Source organism: Ischnura elegans, chromosome X (assembly GCF_921293095.1).
Source record: "Ischnura elegans chromosome X, ioIscEleg1.1, whole genome shotgun sequence".
Taxonomy (NCBI): Eukaryota; Metazoa; Arthropoda; class Insecta; order Odonata; family Coenagrionidae; genus Ischnura; species Ischnura elegans.
Genome location: NC_060259.1, coordinates 83,587,154 through 83,602,602, shown reverse-complemented (window position 1 = coordinate 83,602,602; position 15,449 = coordinate 83,587,154). Strand labels below are relative to the sequence as shown.

At 35.2% G+C, this 15,449-nt stretch overlaps 1 protein-coding gene and 1 long non-coding RNA gene across 3 annotated transcripts in view; one reads left to right on the top strand and one right to left on the bottom strand.

The window, feature by feature from the left end:
• Positions 1-15,449, bottom strand: part of LOC124170525 — a 208,585-nt gene that overhangs the window by 52,792 nt on the left and 140,344 nt on the right. The window lies entirely within an intron of this gene.
• The window catches only part of LOC124170524 (dnaJ homolog subfamily C member 25 homolog), a 52,306-nt gene that overhangs the window by 22,649 nt on the left and 14,208 nt on the right, over positions 1-15,449 (top strand). The window contains exon 7 of one of the 2 annotated variants that reach the window (XM_046549299.1): positions 77-173. In XM_046549299.1, coding sequence (XP_046405255.1) covers positions 77-173 — 97 coding nt within the window. Of the gene's footprint in view, positions 1-76; positions 498-15,449 lie in introns of those variants that run through there. The other variant, XM_046549300.1, reaches the window with a different exon arrangement.

Genomic DNA, 15,449 nt, shown 5'->3' with positions numbered 1-15,449 from the left:
TTTTTCCCATACTCCATTTCAGAATTCTTAGCTTATGGTTTCATCTTTCCATTAATCAAATTTTATTAATTTCCAGCAATGGTTTACAAAGCGCGAGGAAGACATGAAAAAGCAGCTAGCTGAGAATGCCAGGTACAAAGCCTGCAGAAGGTACATGAAAAATCATGGAGCAGGTAGAATAACTTTTGATGATTCCTAAATAAAATTATTACTCATCATAAGCATTCCATAGTTTGAAATGCTATGACTGTTTTCATTATAATGTAATCAACACAAATACATTGTAACATGAGTGATGAATGTGAAGTGCCCTGTCAATATCATATGGTTTAACCATTGGCCAAAATAATCAATATGAGCTTGACTTTGCGTTGAGTGTACTGGACGAATCATGGGAAAATTTTTGGCTCCGTTTTAAATATTGGTGAACCATGATAGCTTTTGCTGTCATAAGTGTTAAAAATATTTGTCTTGCAATATATATTTGGTGATACTAATATTTTTACTTTGATTTTACCTTATGCCAACACAAGTCATTTAATGGCATTGTTAGAGTTATTGGAGTGGCAACACTGCATTAAAAGCTGATGTCCAAATTTAGTAGAGTATGGGAAGAATTACAATGTAGCTTTGATTGCCCTTTTATTGGGAAGAATTTGTACTGTTACAACTTGGTTACTTGGTTGAAAATAACTCCAGAGATATGGATTTCCAATCTTTTGAGGAGGATGGATGAAATTTGCTTTAATTTTTTAAATATTTTAAACTTATATGCATGTGAATTTTTTTAGTTTTTCTTCTCAGGGATTTTTGTGCGGTGACTTCCTAGTTGTGATAATGTCCAATACCAGCATATAAGCAGATATTCAGGGAATCAATGTATTCTTTTTTTGCTATTAATCAATGGGGGTTGATTCAATTGATCCAATTCTCAACTCATCATTCTGGGCCTAGAATCAAATTAAGTACTTCCAAAGGTGAGATGAGGATTCCGAGTCCTTAAATACATGTTCTGGTGAATGTAATAAATGTTTTCACCATCAGATATGAAGTGGGGGAAGGGGGGGCTCTGTTGGCTTTAAACCCCCCACTATCTAAACATTTTCCCTTTTAGTGACTACAGTTAATTCTTGCAGTCTCTATTTGTCCTCTCCATGCAGATCTCAGTATATTTAATGGTATTCAAAGGGAATGTGCAGTATGGTAGTGGATATAGAAAACACTCAAGGGGGCAAAAGATATCTCAAGGAGGCAAAAGATATCTTGAGTTGCCTTGACAATAAATAATCAAGTCACAGGCAGAGTTAAAGAAATTTTTTAAAAGTGGTTATACGCGTATAAAATACAATGCCATCTTATGATATAAAAAAGTTACAATTGTGGTTCTGCAAGGTTTGGCAATACGAGCAGACCCGCAAGGGAGGGGCTTGCGCCCCCCATCTGTATCAGCCACTGTGTAGTACCTTAATGTTAGCATGATGTATTTCTGTAAAAATTTAATCCTGCATGCTTTCCAATTGCTGAATATTATTAGGCAATAATGTAAAGATGATAATGCTGACAATGAGTCACTAATTTTTGGAAATCTCTATCTTGTCATCGCAGTGTAAAGTTAGCGGAAGTTGTTCCTTTTCTTCATTTCTTCAACATTTTCATTCACAGCCCTTTCTTTCTCAATGTTTTGGCTCAAAAAACCTATTTAGTACCACTATGCTCTCCATCTGTCTGTTATATTAGAGCGTTCTTTTGTATAGATCCCAATTTCTTGATTTACCTGTGTTCTAAATGCTATTCTTTTTTGTTCTTAGTTGTTGTTAGGGATGAAAAATAACATCAATATAGTAGGGATGTGCGAGTGCTGGAAAATTTGAGTCGAGTCGAGTAGTAGGTGCTCAACTCGAGTGCTTCTAGTACCATTACAAATGTTGAGTCTAGTAGTTTAGGTTACATAGTTGTCAAGGCCAGTAGGTTCAGAAATCTGCCGACAGGAGATGGTATCACAGACTCATGTGAGAGCATCATTTGTAAAGTCAATAAATTGTTCTGATGCCTTGGCCTGGGAGATTCAGCTTTCTTAAAGGCTGCTGTACACCACAAATGATTTCATTCGCATTATCATGCGTGTGATCATTCACCGTTTATAATGGAACAATTTGCAAATGCACCGCCGGAAAAACTTACATCAAGACTCCTTAATCTCTGTAATTGCTAGCGATCTGTTAGAAATGAAGTTAATGGAGTGCTCAGTCTCAAAGTTATGTGGTAAGCTGTCGTTCGATAGATAAGTAGTTAATTTTGGTGAAAATATTGTGGCATTAGCATTTGCGAATTCTTGATCTTCTTTTGTTCCTCGGGCGGCAGAAAGCAGTCGGCAGCGTACCCGCACGTCTGTGAGTTGCGTGAATAGAAAGCATTTGATGGCAGACACCATGGCCAAAAAAACACCAAACACGTCTAAGCGAGAAAATAAAAATAAAGGAGTAATATGAGAGAGTTGAAATAAATTTATCTTACTATTCGCTCTGCACAATTAAAAAAACAAAAGCGCCCAAGGAATACAGACGATGAAGAGTTTAAAGGAGCTTTGTTCGGGTGGTTTTGCCCACTCAAATCTGCGGGAATTTCTGAGAAAGGGGCTACGCTTAAGCCTAAAGCGGAGTATTTCAGGGATAGATTGCGAATCGAGAATTTTAAGAGTGCGGAAGGTTGATTATACTAATGCAAAGCACCAAAGCGTTATCTCCCCTCATAATTGCTGGTGATGCCTGCGGTGTAAACCCAAAGTCATGGAAGAAAGGACTCCGATCATAAGTATCTTTAGAAGTATTCCCCGCGTCATATAACATAGACGAAACGGAACTTTTTTACAGCCAACTCCCCGACAAAACCCTTGCAGTACGAGGTATTTCTTGCAATGAAGCCTCTAAAGGTATGTAGTGCGCCTTAGCGATGATGTAGGATGTACGATGCAATGATACTGAGCGTGAATTGTTGGGATGGTCGTATTTATTCTCCGTTGCCGATTTACAAGGGTGAACTATTCGCGTCAGTGGTCGGAGTCGTACTGGCGCTCTCTTCTGTCACGTGGGTAGCCGAGAATCCCCTGGTGGCCGCTGGAAGAACTCACAGAACAACTAACTCTCGTTTGCAGTGCCGTGGTAAACTCGGTGTATTATTTCAAATACGTCACGAGCGTAACACTCAAAAAGAAACTTTTTTCAACAACGGCAATTTTAATCACATCATTTTTCAAGCTTAGCAAACTTTTTACCGTAGATGATGAAGATATTACATTATCTCATAGAAACATTCTTCCAAGGCAGGAACGTTATACAACCTTCCACCGTTTTTGCCTGTAGAAACAAATGCAATGCGTTATTTCACTTAATTAACGTACAAAAACAATAAACATACACCAATGGAAAGATTTGAGGCATTAAATAACCGCGATACTGTTTTATCAGTTAATTATTGAATTTTCAGTGGAAAATACCAAAATAATAGAATGATCACGTAAATGCACTAATTAAGGGCATAGAAAAATGGCTTCGTCGGTTGTGCATTGGCATAGTGATTGAGGAAACAATGCTTTGCATGGTTTTTATTCAGTGCGGCGCTTATAAATTGTTTGAATAGTTAGTCGTTATTTGAGTAAGGAAATTTAGTGATGCAAAAAAAAATTGCCTTTCGTCTGGATTTATGCTTACGTTTATCGGATAGATGTTTATCTGTCGCCGCACCACTCCTGTTCCTGTTTATCTGTTTGCAACAGGTATATTGGCTATTATTTGCTCCACCTCCGGTAAAGCGACAATTCGCTATAGCGAGTGTTTATTAGTGCACCGTGGGGTGTCGTTATATCGAGGTTGCACTGTATTTTGCTCGCACGATCCTGTTAATGATCACATGATCATTCAGCATGTACATTCGCCGTGTATAGCGACCTTTACATGCAGCTGTTAACTACTATAGTGGTGGACGTGGGCACTGATTACCTTTTTGTCAGCGGTGGTGGCTGATGTTAATTATTGTTTATTTCTTTGTTGACGTTTAGTTTCCTTCTTAAACTTATAAAATGAGAGTTGCTAAAGTTGAGTGAACGAAGTGAGTAATAAAGAATGTTTTATTTTGGTCTACAAAGCTCAAGCTAAATTGTATAGTTTATTCACTCCAACCACGTAAAATCCACAAAGACTCAAGATCCATAAAAATTGTCAATATAATTTTTAGTGTGGGGGGTGGATATGTAGGGTTTTGCTGCTCAGGTAAAGAGTGTGGCGAGCGGATATATCAGCTCTTACATAGTAAATTATTTAATTTGCTATTACTTATTATATTGCTATAACTTATTTCTGTAAACATAAAAATATTTTGCCAATATTAACCAGTTTAACCGCATCAATAAAAAAAACTCATGGATGTGTATTAAAATAGCTTTGTATGATTTTTTTTAGTTGCCACATTTTATTAAAATACCCTGAGCATTTCACGCAAGTACCCCAGGAAGAAGCATAGCATTAAGAAGGTTAATAAAGATTCCCAAAGTTCCCAAATCTCGCAATTCTGGCCAGAAAGTACTTCTCCATTTCAGTTACACAAGTGTGTAGCAAAAGAATTTTCTGCAAGCAAAAATACTGTAACATGGAGACTGACCTGCTGCCTAAACATCTGGGACAATTGGTTTTGCTGTGCAAGAATTCGAAAGTATCAAATCAAATTTAAAGTATCAAAACTCATCTTACGCATGATTCATTTATATTTATAATCTTTATTGTAATTATGCAAACACCTTCTCTCACTGCAAACACTTATTTATTTTATTTTTGATTTATTTAAGTACCGTATTTCTCCGAATATAGTCCTCCTCTGAATATAGTCCCCCCCCCCCCTAATTTTGAGGGTTCAGTTTCGGGAAAAGTTAAAAAAATGTGTTTGAATATAGCAGCCCCCCCCTATACTTTTACCACAGGCATTTTTGGAAAAAAAGGGGTGACTATATTCAGACATATACGGTAATTTTCACATACAGCCGTGATGCCAATTTACAGTGAAATTTTTAACAATGGCAAGAATTAGACACAATGCAATAACAACATAAAAACAAACAAAGAATTAACCAGTAGGGAAAGTGTAACATTCAATTGGCTGACACATGGGACAGAGCTTGTGCGGTGAATTTTTTGCGTGACAGGTAAAAAGGATTTATGGAAGGAGGGAGAAAATTTAGAAGGGAGGAGAGGCGATATAAAGGTGAGCGCTTGGTCAGGGAAATTCTGAGAATAGGAGGGTGGAGTAGGGAGAGCGAGCGGGTAGAACAAGTGGGTATTCTGAAATTCAACAGAGAGAGGAGTTCAGGGCAGTCTAAAGTCGAGTTTAAGATATTACTTAGAGCTCTTCCTAGCAGTTTCAGTACATATTTAAGTTGGCATATTACCATAGGTTTAAGTGTCGGCATATTACCATAGGTTAATTCATTTCTGTTGTGCTTTTGGAACTAGTAAAGACAAACTAATTTTCATTCATCTCCTGATTCTGACACAATTACCATCAACTTTTCTCATTATCTTTTCCTTTTTACATCAGGCCAACCTTTCAGAATTGAAAATTCACTAGGGGATTAGAAAAATGAGAATATGCTGGTGCATTCATTTTTGTATTGACTGGTCCAGAAATTACTATACTAGACTCAAGACCAATAAGTGCTACTTGCACCTCCTTAGGATATAGAAATGGAATGGAGGAGTAAACTCGAGAAAAAACGCTGAGATGGCTAAGAAACAGCTCAATATCATTATAGTGTGTGCAGTAGTTCTTTGGAACTAGGTAGTGGTTAGTTCTTTGGAACTAGGTAGTGGTTAGTTCTTCAAAAAAATAATTCAAGGCATCCTGCCCATGCAAATTTTTCTTCAAATGCCTCAAAGCTGTGAATAAATTTTTTGTGAAGTCCTTGCTTGAAATTTATTGCTCATTTTTTCTATGAACTGACCGACAGGCAATAATGACTTGTTATTTTTTGCTTTAATGGGTATTAAGACGGTTGTCTACATTATTAGGTACTTCAAGGTGTCAAATAATGGAGAAGTAGCATAATTAGGGAAGATTCTATGTTTTTGTGCTTCGATCCTTGGAATAATTGTGTGATCATAATTCAATCAGTAAAAAATGTGCCTTATATTTGATAATTTGCTATTTGTTAGAGATTTAGCACTGTTTTGTAAGCAATGGAATTTTATGACGTACTTCCTGGCCTGCATGAGCTATTATGACTAGTCTTTGAGGACCTGCTGTGAAAATATCCATTGCAATAATGTAAATAAGTGACATAGATTCAGTATTAAAGGGCATGAATAGTTAATGCATAATAAATTGAATAGATTGTTTGAAAGTGAATGAATTGAAGGGTATAACCAGTGTAATTAGGTATAATTATAATCAGAGGTAGTTTTATATGTAGGTAAATATTTGTTGCGGATATCCATTATTGTAATCCACTCCTCCATTAGTTACTGAACGTCAAAGAGGTTCTCTGAAGGAGTATAGTTCTTTATATATGATGCTCCTTCATTAGATGTGGAATTTAATAGAGAAATAATTGGATACTACACATAACACTCGAATGCCAATGTACCTTAATCTGTAATCTGAAATTAGTCACCACCATTGGTTTTTTTCCTGTAAGTCTTTGTGAAAAGAGAGTCCTTCATTTGGGAAAATTCAGGAATTTGGCTATTGAATTTAAAAGTAATATTAGTCAACATATTTACTGGCATTAAAATATCGTATGAACTGCTTACATGCAGTTATTTTGCCAAGTGTTGTCAATGAAGTGAGTTTTGAAAGATTGGTCTAAGTGTTACTTCAACTCAACTTTCTCCTCCGTTCAACTCAACTTCAGAATTGCTCACACCCCCTCATTGTCACTCATTTTGTATGCAAAGGACTTATTTTGATTCTTTCTATATAGCAGTGTCTTAAATTATTTTATCAGTGCTGTCAAAGTGAAAGGGATGGCAAGAGACCAAGTTTTTACTATCTTTCTCTCCATGAAATAAATCTGCTCGTGGATTTCTTAATTGGTTGGTGGTTGAATGGGTCTTGTACCAGAAAAAAGACATCATCGTCCCAAAAAGTTTTACCAGGAGAAGGAAGCTAGGTCTCTGGCAGTTACAAAGTCTTCCTTGGCAATTTCTCTGGTACTTATGAATGTCTTTGTTCTACTACAGTAGACTCTCGTTAATACGAACAACGTTATTACGAAGTTCTCATTATTACATAGCGAATCATTGGTCCCGACGAAAAGGCCCATCCAATCTGTAGTAAAAGATATGTTACTACGAAATTATGATTCTCAGTTTCAGTCCCGGCGGTTACAGAATGAACTTTATTATGAAGTTCCACAAATAAGCAACGGCATTTTGGTGGATATATACTACGCTACGTTATAATCATTGTGCTTCATTTAAGTTCCATTACCACTTGTACATTGGACGGATAGTTAGTCCTATTCCTAAGAACATTCGGTTTACGAACTTTCAGAGATATGAACGTTCGATAATTTCAAGCATGCTGCGGAATGTCGAATTAGGCTCCTTTCGAGTTGACTGATGCGAGCCAGTGTGGCGTAGAGGAACTTGCACTTTGGGCATAATCTGAACAAAATGTCATTGAATCCGGTGTGATGTCAACAGCTGTTCAACGTTTCGCCCTTTCTTCCTTGTTGCGGACAGCGATTTTTTTTCGGCTGCAGCTGCGTCGCATGCCCAGTTAGATCAGTTCGTCACAATCGTGAGTTAATGTGCAATTGTGATGCAGTGTTGCATTCTGCATGATAACTGCACTCCTCAATGCCATGCATAGGTTTATCAACTTGCAAGCAAGGTCTCGGAACCCTTCTTGTTCGTGTATCGAGGACTTACTGTATTCGGGAAGATATCAACCCTCGATTTAGTCATGCCGTATTCTCCTATTGTGAAAATGGAATGAATCTACTTATTTTTATATTTTTGCATTTAGTTTAATCGCGTATATATACACTGTGTGACTATAAGTTAGGGAAATTGAAGAGACAAGAAATTTTGATAAACATTTTTTTGTGACGGTTCCTAAAAGAAACGTTGGTACGAACTTCGTTATTACGAACCTCCAGTTTTTTGATCCCGTGAACTTCGTAATAACGAGAGTCTACTGAACTGTTAATATGTAGCGTTCACTGCCATATGAGAGCTTGCATCGCGAATTATTGTGACCAAGTGCCTTTGAACTTCTCGACTTGTGTTGCTAGCTGTGTATAGACTCGTCTTGGTGAAGAGTAACTACTTCTTGGAAATCCATCTCTCACTCAGTTATTTGAGTTCTGCCCAGAACCATTACTTAGGTGTTCTTGTCCTTTATTTTATGTTTTATTTCTCTGTAGCATATTATGTCGTGCCTAGTGTTGCAGTATTAATCTTCTCAGCCTCTTAGTGGTACTAACACATCCAGTATATTGATCTAAACTTGATATATTGGTGTGCTATTTATTTCATTGTAGTGAGATTTTTTCCTCATCGTCTGACAAATTGGGATGTTATTTGTGAAATCAAGCATCCTTCAATAGTCTTCCACTTCTATGAATCCTTGCTGTTAGTTTTTGTTTTATCTATTTTGTTAAATCGAGTTATCATGGTCTTGAGATATCTATGTCCAATGAAGTTTTAGTGTCTTCCTATCATGTTTTCCTTCCTCTTATTTCCACTTGTGTGTACTCATGTATTGATCCCATTTATTTGGTTGAATAGTATTAGCAGAAACAATGCTCAATTCTTCCATAGCATGTTGCCACTCCAAATTAAATTTTTTATGCAGGGTTCCTTACTTTTATTTGCATAATTTTAAATGATTTTATTTAAAGCAAATGGCTGTTGAGCCACTCAGTTGTGTATCTAATTTTCTAGTCTAGGAATAGATAGAATGTGATATCACTTACATTTTTACTCAAAATAGCCCTCATTTGAATAATTTCATCAAGAATTGTCGTGATCATTAACGGACCATTTGGGGTGAATAAGGCATAGTTATTGTTATAAAAAAATGAGATCCGTTGGTTAATGACTTCAATCTTCCTTCAATATTGGAAAATGCCATGTATTTTAAATAAATGGCATACAAGGCAAATGATCCATTAAGATGGCCCTGGAGTAACATGGTAATTATTTAATATTTTTTGTAATTATTTGTTGTTTGTTTAAGTTATGACGAACCTTTGGGGTTGTGAAATGCTTTTCTTGTGTATTTAAAATTGAACCTAATTTTACGTTAATGTATCCTGAGGAGAGCGAACAACTTTTATTGATCTATAGAGTGAAACACAAGAATCAAATTTTCAATCTCCATGGTTCAATTCAATTAGTTTCACTAGGTTATTTATTATCAGTGATGAGGGAACTTGTTATTATGAAAGTTTTTTTCTGTGAATTCTTGCTCTGTGGTATGCTTCCATTTGCTTTAGCAGGCAGAATATTTTCATCAATCTGATCAATACATACATTATGTTACAACTTCTTTGATATCGCAGGTTATTTTTCAGTTTCACTGATATTTCTTGCATTGCAAATAAATTTGATGATCAGATTATCTGGCATGAAGAGAGAGCTTACTTGTTTTCTGCTGTTAGAATATGGAATATGGAAACAAGGTAGAATATTGGTGATCTACATTTTTTACTGATTGCTGTTGAAAATTTTCTTCACATCTTGGCCTTAAGCAATATGAAAATCATGTGAAGTGATGTTTCTATTTTTTGTGTTAAAAATGTTTGTTATGATTTAATGGTATTTAAATGGTTGTGTGTATTTAAGCATGCTTCTTTTATATGTCTTCTTTTTTTCAACCAACATTTTTGTATCTATCAAGGAGTGATTTATAAAGACGATATTTATCTTACTCAAGTTATCATTTTTTCATGGAATTAGGTTTCCTCTCCTTTGTAGGGTGGGTGGAGGATATAATTAGGGTAGTAAAGTATATTTGTCGTTAGCACTGCATGAAGCAGATGACTTTGTAGGCAGTCATGCACACAGGTTCCAAGTTATTTTCCACCATGGTTGAAAATTTTTATTGAAAAAATCATTCGGCGTAGCTGTGATGTAAACCTCCCAATTGCCCAATTTCCCAATTGCCACTCAGGAACCCTATCAATTACAACACCAAGCATTGACTCATTTATTAGCATTTGTTGGTGGTGCATGTAGTATATCTGTCTGGCAATTGGGGTATCCAGATTCGAGTCCTGACTGAGCCACATGATTTTTTCATGATGAATTTCACCCTTCGTTTAAATATTAATGTCCTGTTCTCAGTGGTCCTTCATGGCATAGTTGTGGGATCTCAACTTTTGTAAATGCTTGGCTACCATAAAATTTTCCAAGTATAACATTTGATTACATAGCATGTATCATGACAGGATCTTTTGTGCAATATGCTATGATAGTGTTAAGGTTTACAGAAACATCCAAGAAAGGTTGAGGGCTGAGTAAACACTTGAAGTTCATCCCAATGCTTGTTATTTTTGCACTTGTAATTTCATGCTATTTTTTCAAACCATTGGACTCACTTCAGGCAGGATTTTTTTGACATCCTTGAAGGCAGCTCAGAACTCAGTATTTCAAATGGTGTGTCGCAAGTGCTGTATTTACTTACTGTGTGTTAGGTCGCACAGAAAACACACAGTATTAATATTTTCTCATGAAATGCATCAGAAATATTCTGAAAATAATTTTAAAATTTCTATCACGTTGTCAATATAATGAAGTATCCAAGTACAGATAATCAAATTTTATGAACTCATATTTGTGGTTGTACGTATTATTTCAACTGAATTACAAAAATGGTCATCTATAGAACTACCTGCTAATAATTCATGAATAACTTAATGGTTTGCCAAATATTCATGTTTTGAAAGGTAGATTGTGTTTTTAAATATTCTCATAGTAATCATGCATTTTTGTTGAACATTTTAAAAGAAAATTATTTAAAGACTGCATTATCAAATTATTTTTATTTTGAGATTGGCTTCAAAGATCAATATTAGGCAATTTTTTCAAAGGAAATGCTCTCTTCAAAAATATTTCATATTTAGTATTCATAGGACATTTCAAAGTGATGCACACACAGATAATGATTTTATCTGAGAGTAGGTCAATTGTACTATAATTGAAAATGGATTTTTAAGAATCAAAATGGTTAAATATGAAATGACGAATCAATACATTTTTATTGACTTATTTTTATGCAATTTGAATTGCAAAAGAATTATGCTTTGAACCTTGATTTTGCCTATAGTATCTAAGATTTAAAGTTTCTCCCAATTTGAGGAATGTCAAAATTTGATGTCTCAATTGGCAATACAGTTAGTATTTCTGGTCCAAAATGGTGTGGACTTGATTAATTTGGTCCTGTAAGGGGAAACTCTTATCCTGTGACACACATTATGTGGGAGGAACATGGAATAGCATCAACATTGGAAGTAATTGGATGCAAGCTATGTTGTTCTAAGTACCCCTGCAACATAAAATTTACGTTGAGGCTATTATGTGGATCTATTATCTAAGAAATGGGTTGCTTTTCCAATGTGAGGGCAGTATTTATTTACTGTTGTTTGCCTTTGTCTATTTAGCGTTACATATTTCCATATAATTTTGGTTTCTAGTAGGCTAGATGTAAGTTGACTCTTGTGCATTGGTTATTTTTATTATTGAGGCGGAGATTAGCCAATAATTGTTTGAAAGAATGCACCTTTTAAAAACGATAAGTGTACAAAAGTGGGTACGATAATTTAGGCAGGTGTAAATTTTGATGCAATGAAACGGGAGCTGAAGATAAATCTCCTGCAAGCGTACTGACCAGATTGGGCTCTCATATGTTTGCCTCATTGTTCAATATTGGTTCACTAATATCTATAAATGAAATGGAATGTGGCACAAAATTGTGTACAGTGGAGTAAAATTACATAATTTTGCTTAATGATCCATTTAAAGCATTGATTTAACTCAAAAGCGAAGAACTGTTACTTCTGCATTGAAGAAGAGTGTACATGGCATAACAACCTCATAAGTAAGTGTAGAGTTCTGTAAAAATTAGCTACTGGTAGGAATGGGTGAGAATGTGTCGTGAAATGTTTCCAAAACCTCACGGAAACCATAATCATGAATAGTGGCGTTTTATGTGCAAGGACTATACTACATCAAATTGTTCAGCATTGGTGCTACCCTTAGAAAAATTCTGCTTACGTGGCAGTTGTTTTCCTATCATCCAAGTTTTGGCATTCATGTGCCAGTATTCTACTTTAGAAATAATCTAGCGTCGCATCATTTGCATCTTTTGGGTTTTGAGGATGGGATGAAAATGGACTCCAAGGAAGTTGGACAAAATTACAATTTTTGAAGATAATTTATCGGTACAAATTTTTTGATTCTGGTATTCTTGTTTGAATGGACATATTTTTGGTTTGATCTAGTTCTTCTGAAGCAAAATATTTTAAGCTTGCTTCCTCGTTTGTATAAACACTCCTGAAAGGTGTTGTTTAAGACTTGATGACATCCCTGCTTATACCCGAGGTGATCGTTTTACTTGATTTCTTTTGAATACCCATTTTTTGCTTGATTCGATGTTTGGACATTACTATGCTGGGACATTACTATGCCTACCATGCAAATTGTTCCAAATCCCTGTGTGTGTGGAAGAATTTGATGGGTTACTTGATTCAGGTTTTATCCGTTATTTGCGGAAGTAATGTTGCTCAATAAAGATCTTTTGGATAACGCCTATGTGGTCTGATATTTGAAAAAAATGGGTAATTAGGAAGCAATATTGAAATTTTTTTCTTGCCTTTTATTTATTTTTCTTTTGCATTGTCATTGACAATAGCTCATGATTTATTTGACTCCCATGTCTTTTTAGCATTTGTTACTGTGTTCATCGCTGGTTAAGTGACCATGCTGTTGGTATAGTTCACTCATATGACCCAAATGCATTTGTGGTATTGGGCTTATAAGGCGTGTTCACTTTCCACTACCAATATTGCCATATTTAAATACCAATATTAGCGGTATTTAAGTCATTGAAGTTACTTTTTTGCTCGGGACGTAATGGCTACTTTGAATGTCCTGAATGAAAAGTGGTCCTTTGTTTAATGCTTCCTGTACTCTGTGATATTTTTTCATTTTGTATGATGAACAATTGCTGTAAATGACTATCGATGTCTAACCCTTATATTTTCCATTTTTTTACTATTTTTATGAATAAAATGCTATTTCATGCAGTAAATATCGTCATGTTTGGAAGGGTGTAATTTTATCAATGTGTCCTTTTCCTAACCTGTCTGTTGATGCAAATTTATTTCACTGTTTGCTTCATTTTACGTGATGGCCACCTGATACAAAAATCAGTTTGTGCTCTTTTTTTGGGCCTCTCTTTGAGGATTGATTGTGTTGGGTGATCGTAAAATTTAATGAGTACCAAAGGTACTAAAAATGGTAACCAAATAAAGATGTTAAAGATGCTACTGGCTGAAGGCCACCACTGATGTTTTGGAATGGGGAATGGCCGAATTTACATCTGAGATCACAGGTCAGTGTTAAATTATTAGTATTTATATCTGTATCCTACTCTATGAATTAATTATGTATGGTTATTGGTGTTAAATTAATTATTTGATTTGCTTATGCATCAAGCTGTGTTCAGTATGGACCTTGATGCTGCTTACTTAAGCATCTTTTCTTTTCACTTAATGGTGGATTCCTCTCCTAGACATATGAAGAAGTGAAAGGTTTCCATCTAGATTGAATTTGTTTTTGATGATGTGGGAAACATTGAGAGCATCAAGTGCAGCAATCACGAGTTTTAAGAACATTTAAAAAATGAGAATTGAAGAGACTTAACACTCGTAGTATGTGTTGATGCATTCCTTATCAGTACGATATGTTGGAGTTGTGATCAGATGATTCTGAGGAAAATCTGAGTCTTCATATTTGTCGTTTGTAAAAATACCAATTTGTTTATATTGTCCTAAGTCCGTTAACTTAAATCTTAAATCTTTTAACCCTGCCAAAGAGCGGCTGAATTTTGTGATTGTGATGAATTTAGTAATTTTTAGTGAGAGAGAGTGTATGCTTTCATTCGATTTCATGAGTGCATGTTTTAATTGTTTATTCTTTGCCAGTATGGTGAAATTGATTCCTTATGTTTGCAGCTACGCAGATGTCTTTCTTTATAAATATTTAATAAATAGAATGAGGGTAGTCAAGGACACTATTTTCCATCATCACACACCCATAACAGATATAGTGATATCTTTTTGATATCAGATTATATCAATTTTTTATCATTTAAGAGTCGAAAATGTCACTAGTGATATCACCTATGTATAAAAAATTGTAAAAAAATTTGATCTCTGAAATGATTTTTGGAATCGTTTCGTAATCATTATGACCCACTTGGTGATATCACGAAATGCCAAAAGAAGAAATAATTTTGCCATAAGTTTATGGAGACTGTTCGCATTGTACTATTTACCTATTTTAAAAAGACCAAAGTTTTGCCAGTGACTTAACCTGTCAGTATTTTATTTGTATCTACTTTCATCATTAGCTGTTATGTCAAATTATGATTCACAGGGATATTTTTCACATTAAATTTTCATCATTTAAAGTGTTATCAAATTTTAATATTCATAATTACATACATCACCTATGGATTGCAGGCGTAAAATTGAAGGTGTTATAAAAATGATATCTTTTAGATATGAAAATGACATGGTGATGCCCGGGATCTATTTTGGAGTGGCTCTTCGCTGCAAAATCTCGACGTTGATTCCCATTTCGCTCTCTATAAATCTATATTTGCAAATGCGCAAAAATACGTATGAAATATTCGTTCCAAAATTCATGGTCGCTGCTATGAAAATGGCCGGTTTCTGCATTCTCAAGGTTTCCTTTCCAATGGAAATGCATATTCATGGCGCATTGCGCGGAAAGCATACTTGAAAATAGAATTAAGTTCAAACTCAAGAGTGGCGGTATAAAGATCGAGAAAAATCTTCCGGTGTTAAAAAATAACTCGATATTTTTTGTTAGTGTATTTTTTAATTCGTCGATTATGTTTAATGTGGAAAAGTGTAGTCACCTCGTTTTGGAAATGCTTTCCTTTTGTATAAATTTAACCCTTCTTTCCATCTTAATTCATTAGTTATATAGCACAAATAGTCCCATTGAAAGTATTTAGTCGAGTCTTGTTGCCTCTAAACTAGATGTATTCTCAGCTCGAGATGGAATCAATTGACTTAGCCTATGGTGAGTACTCAGAATGCAACACTCTCTTGTGCTTTGAAGAGATCTAATGGAAACAAAAAACTAGGTCCATTCTGTCGGAAAAACTTGTTCAATCGAGTATATTATAGTAAGTTCACTTCAACT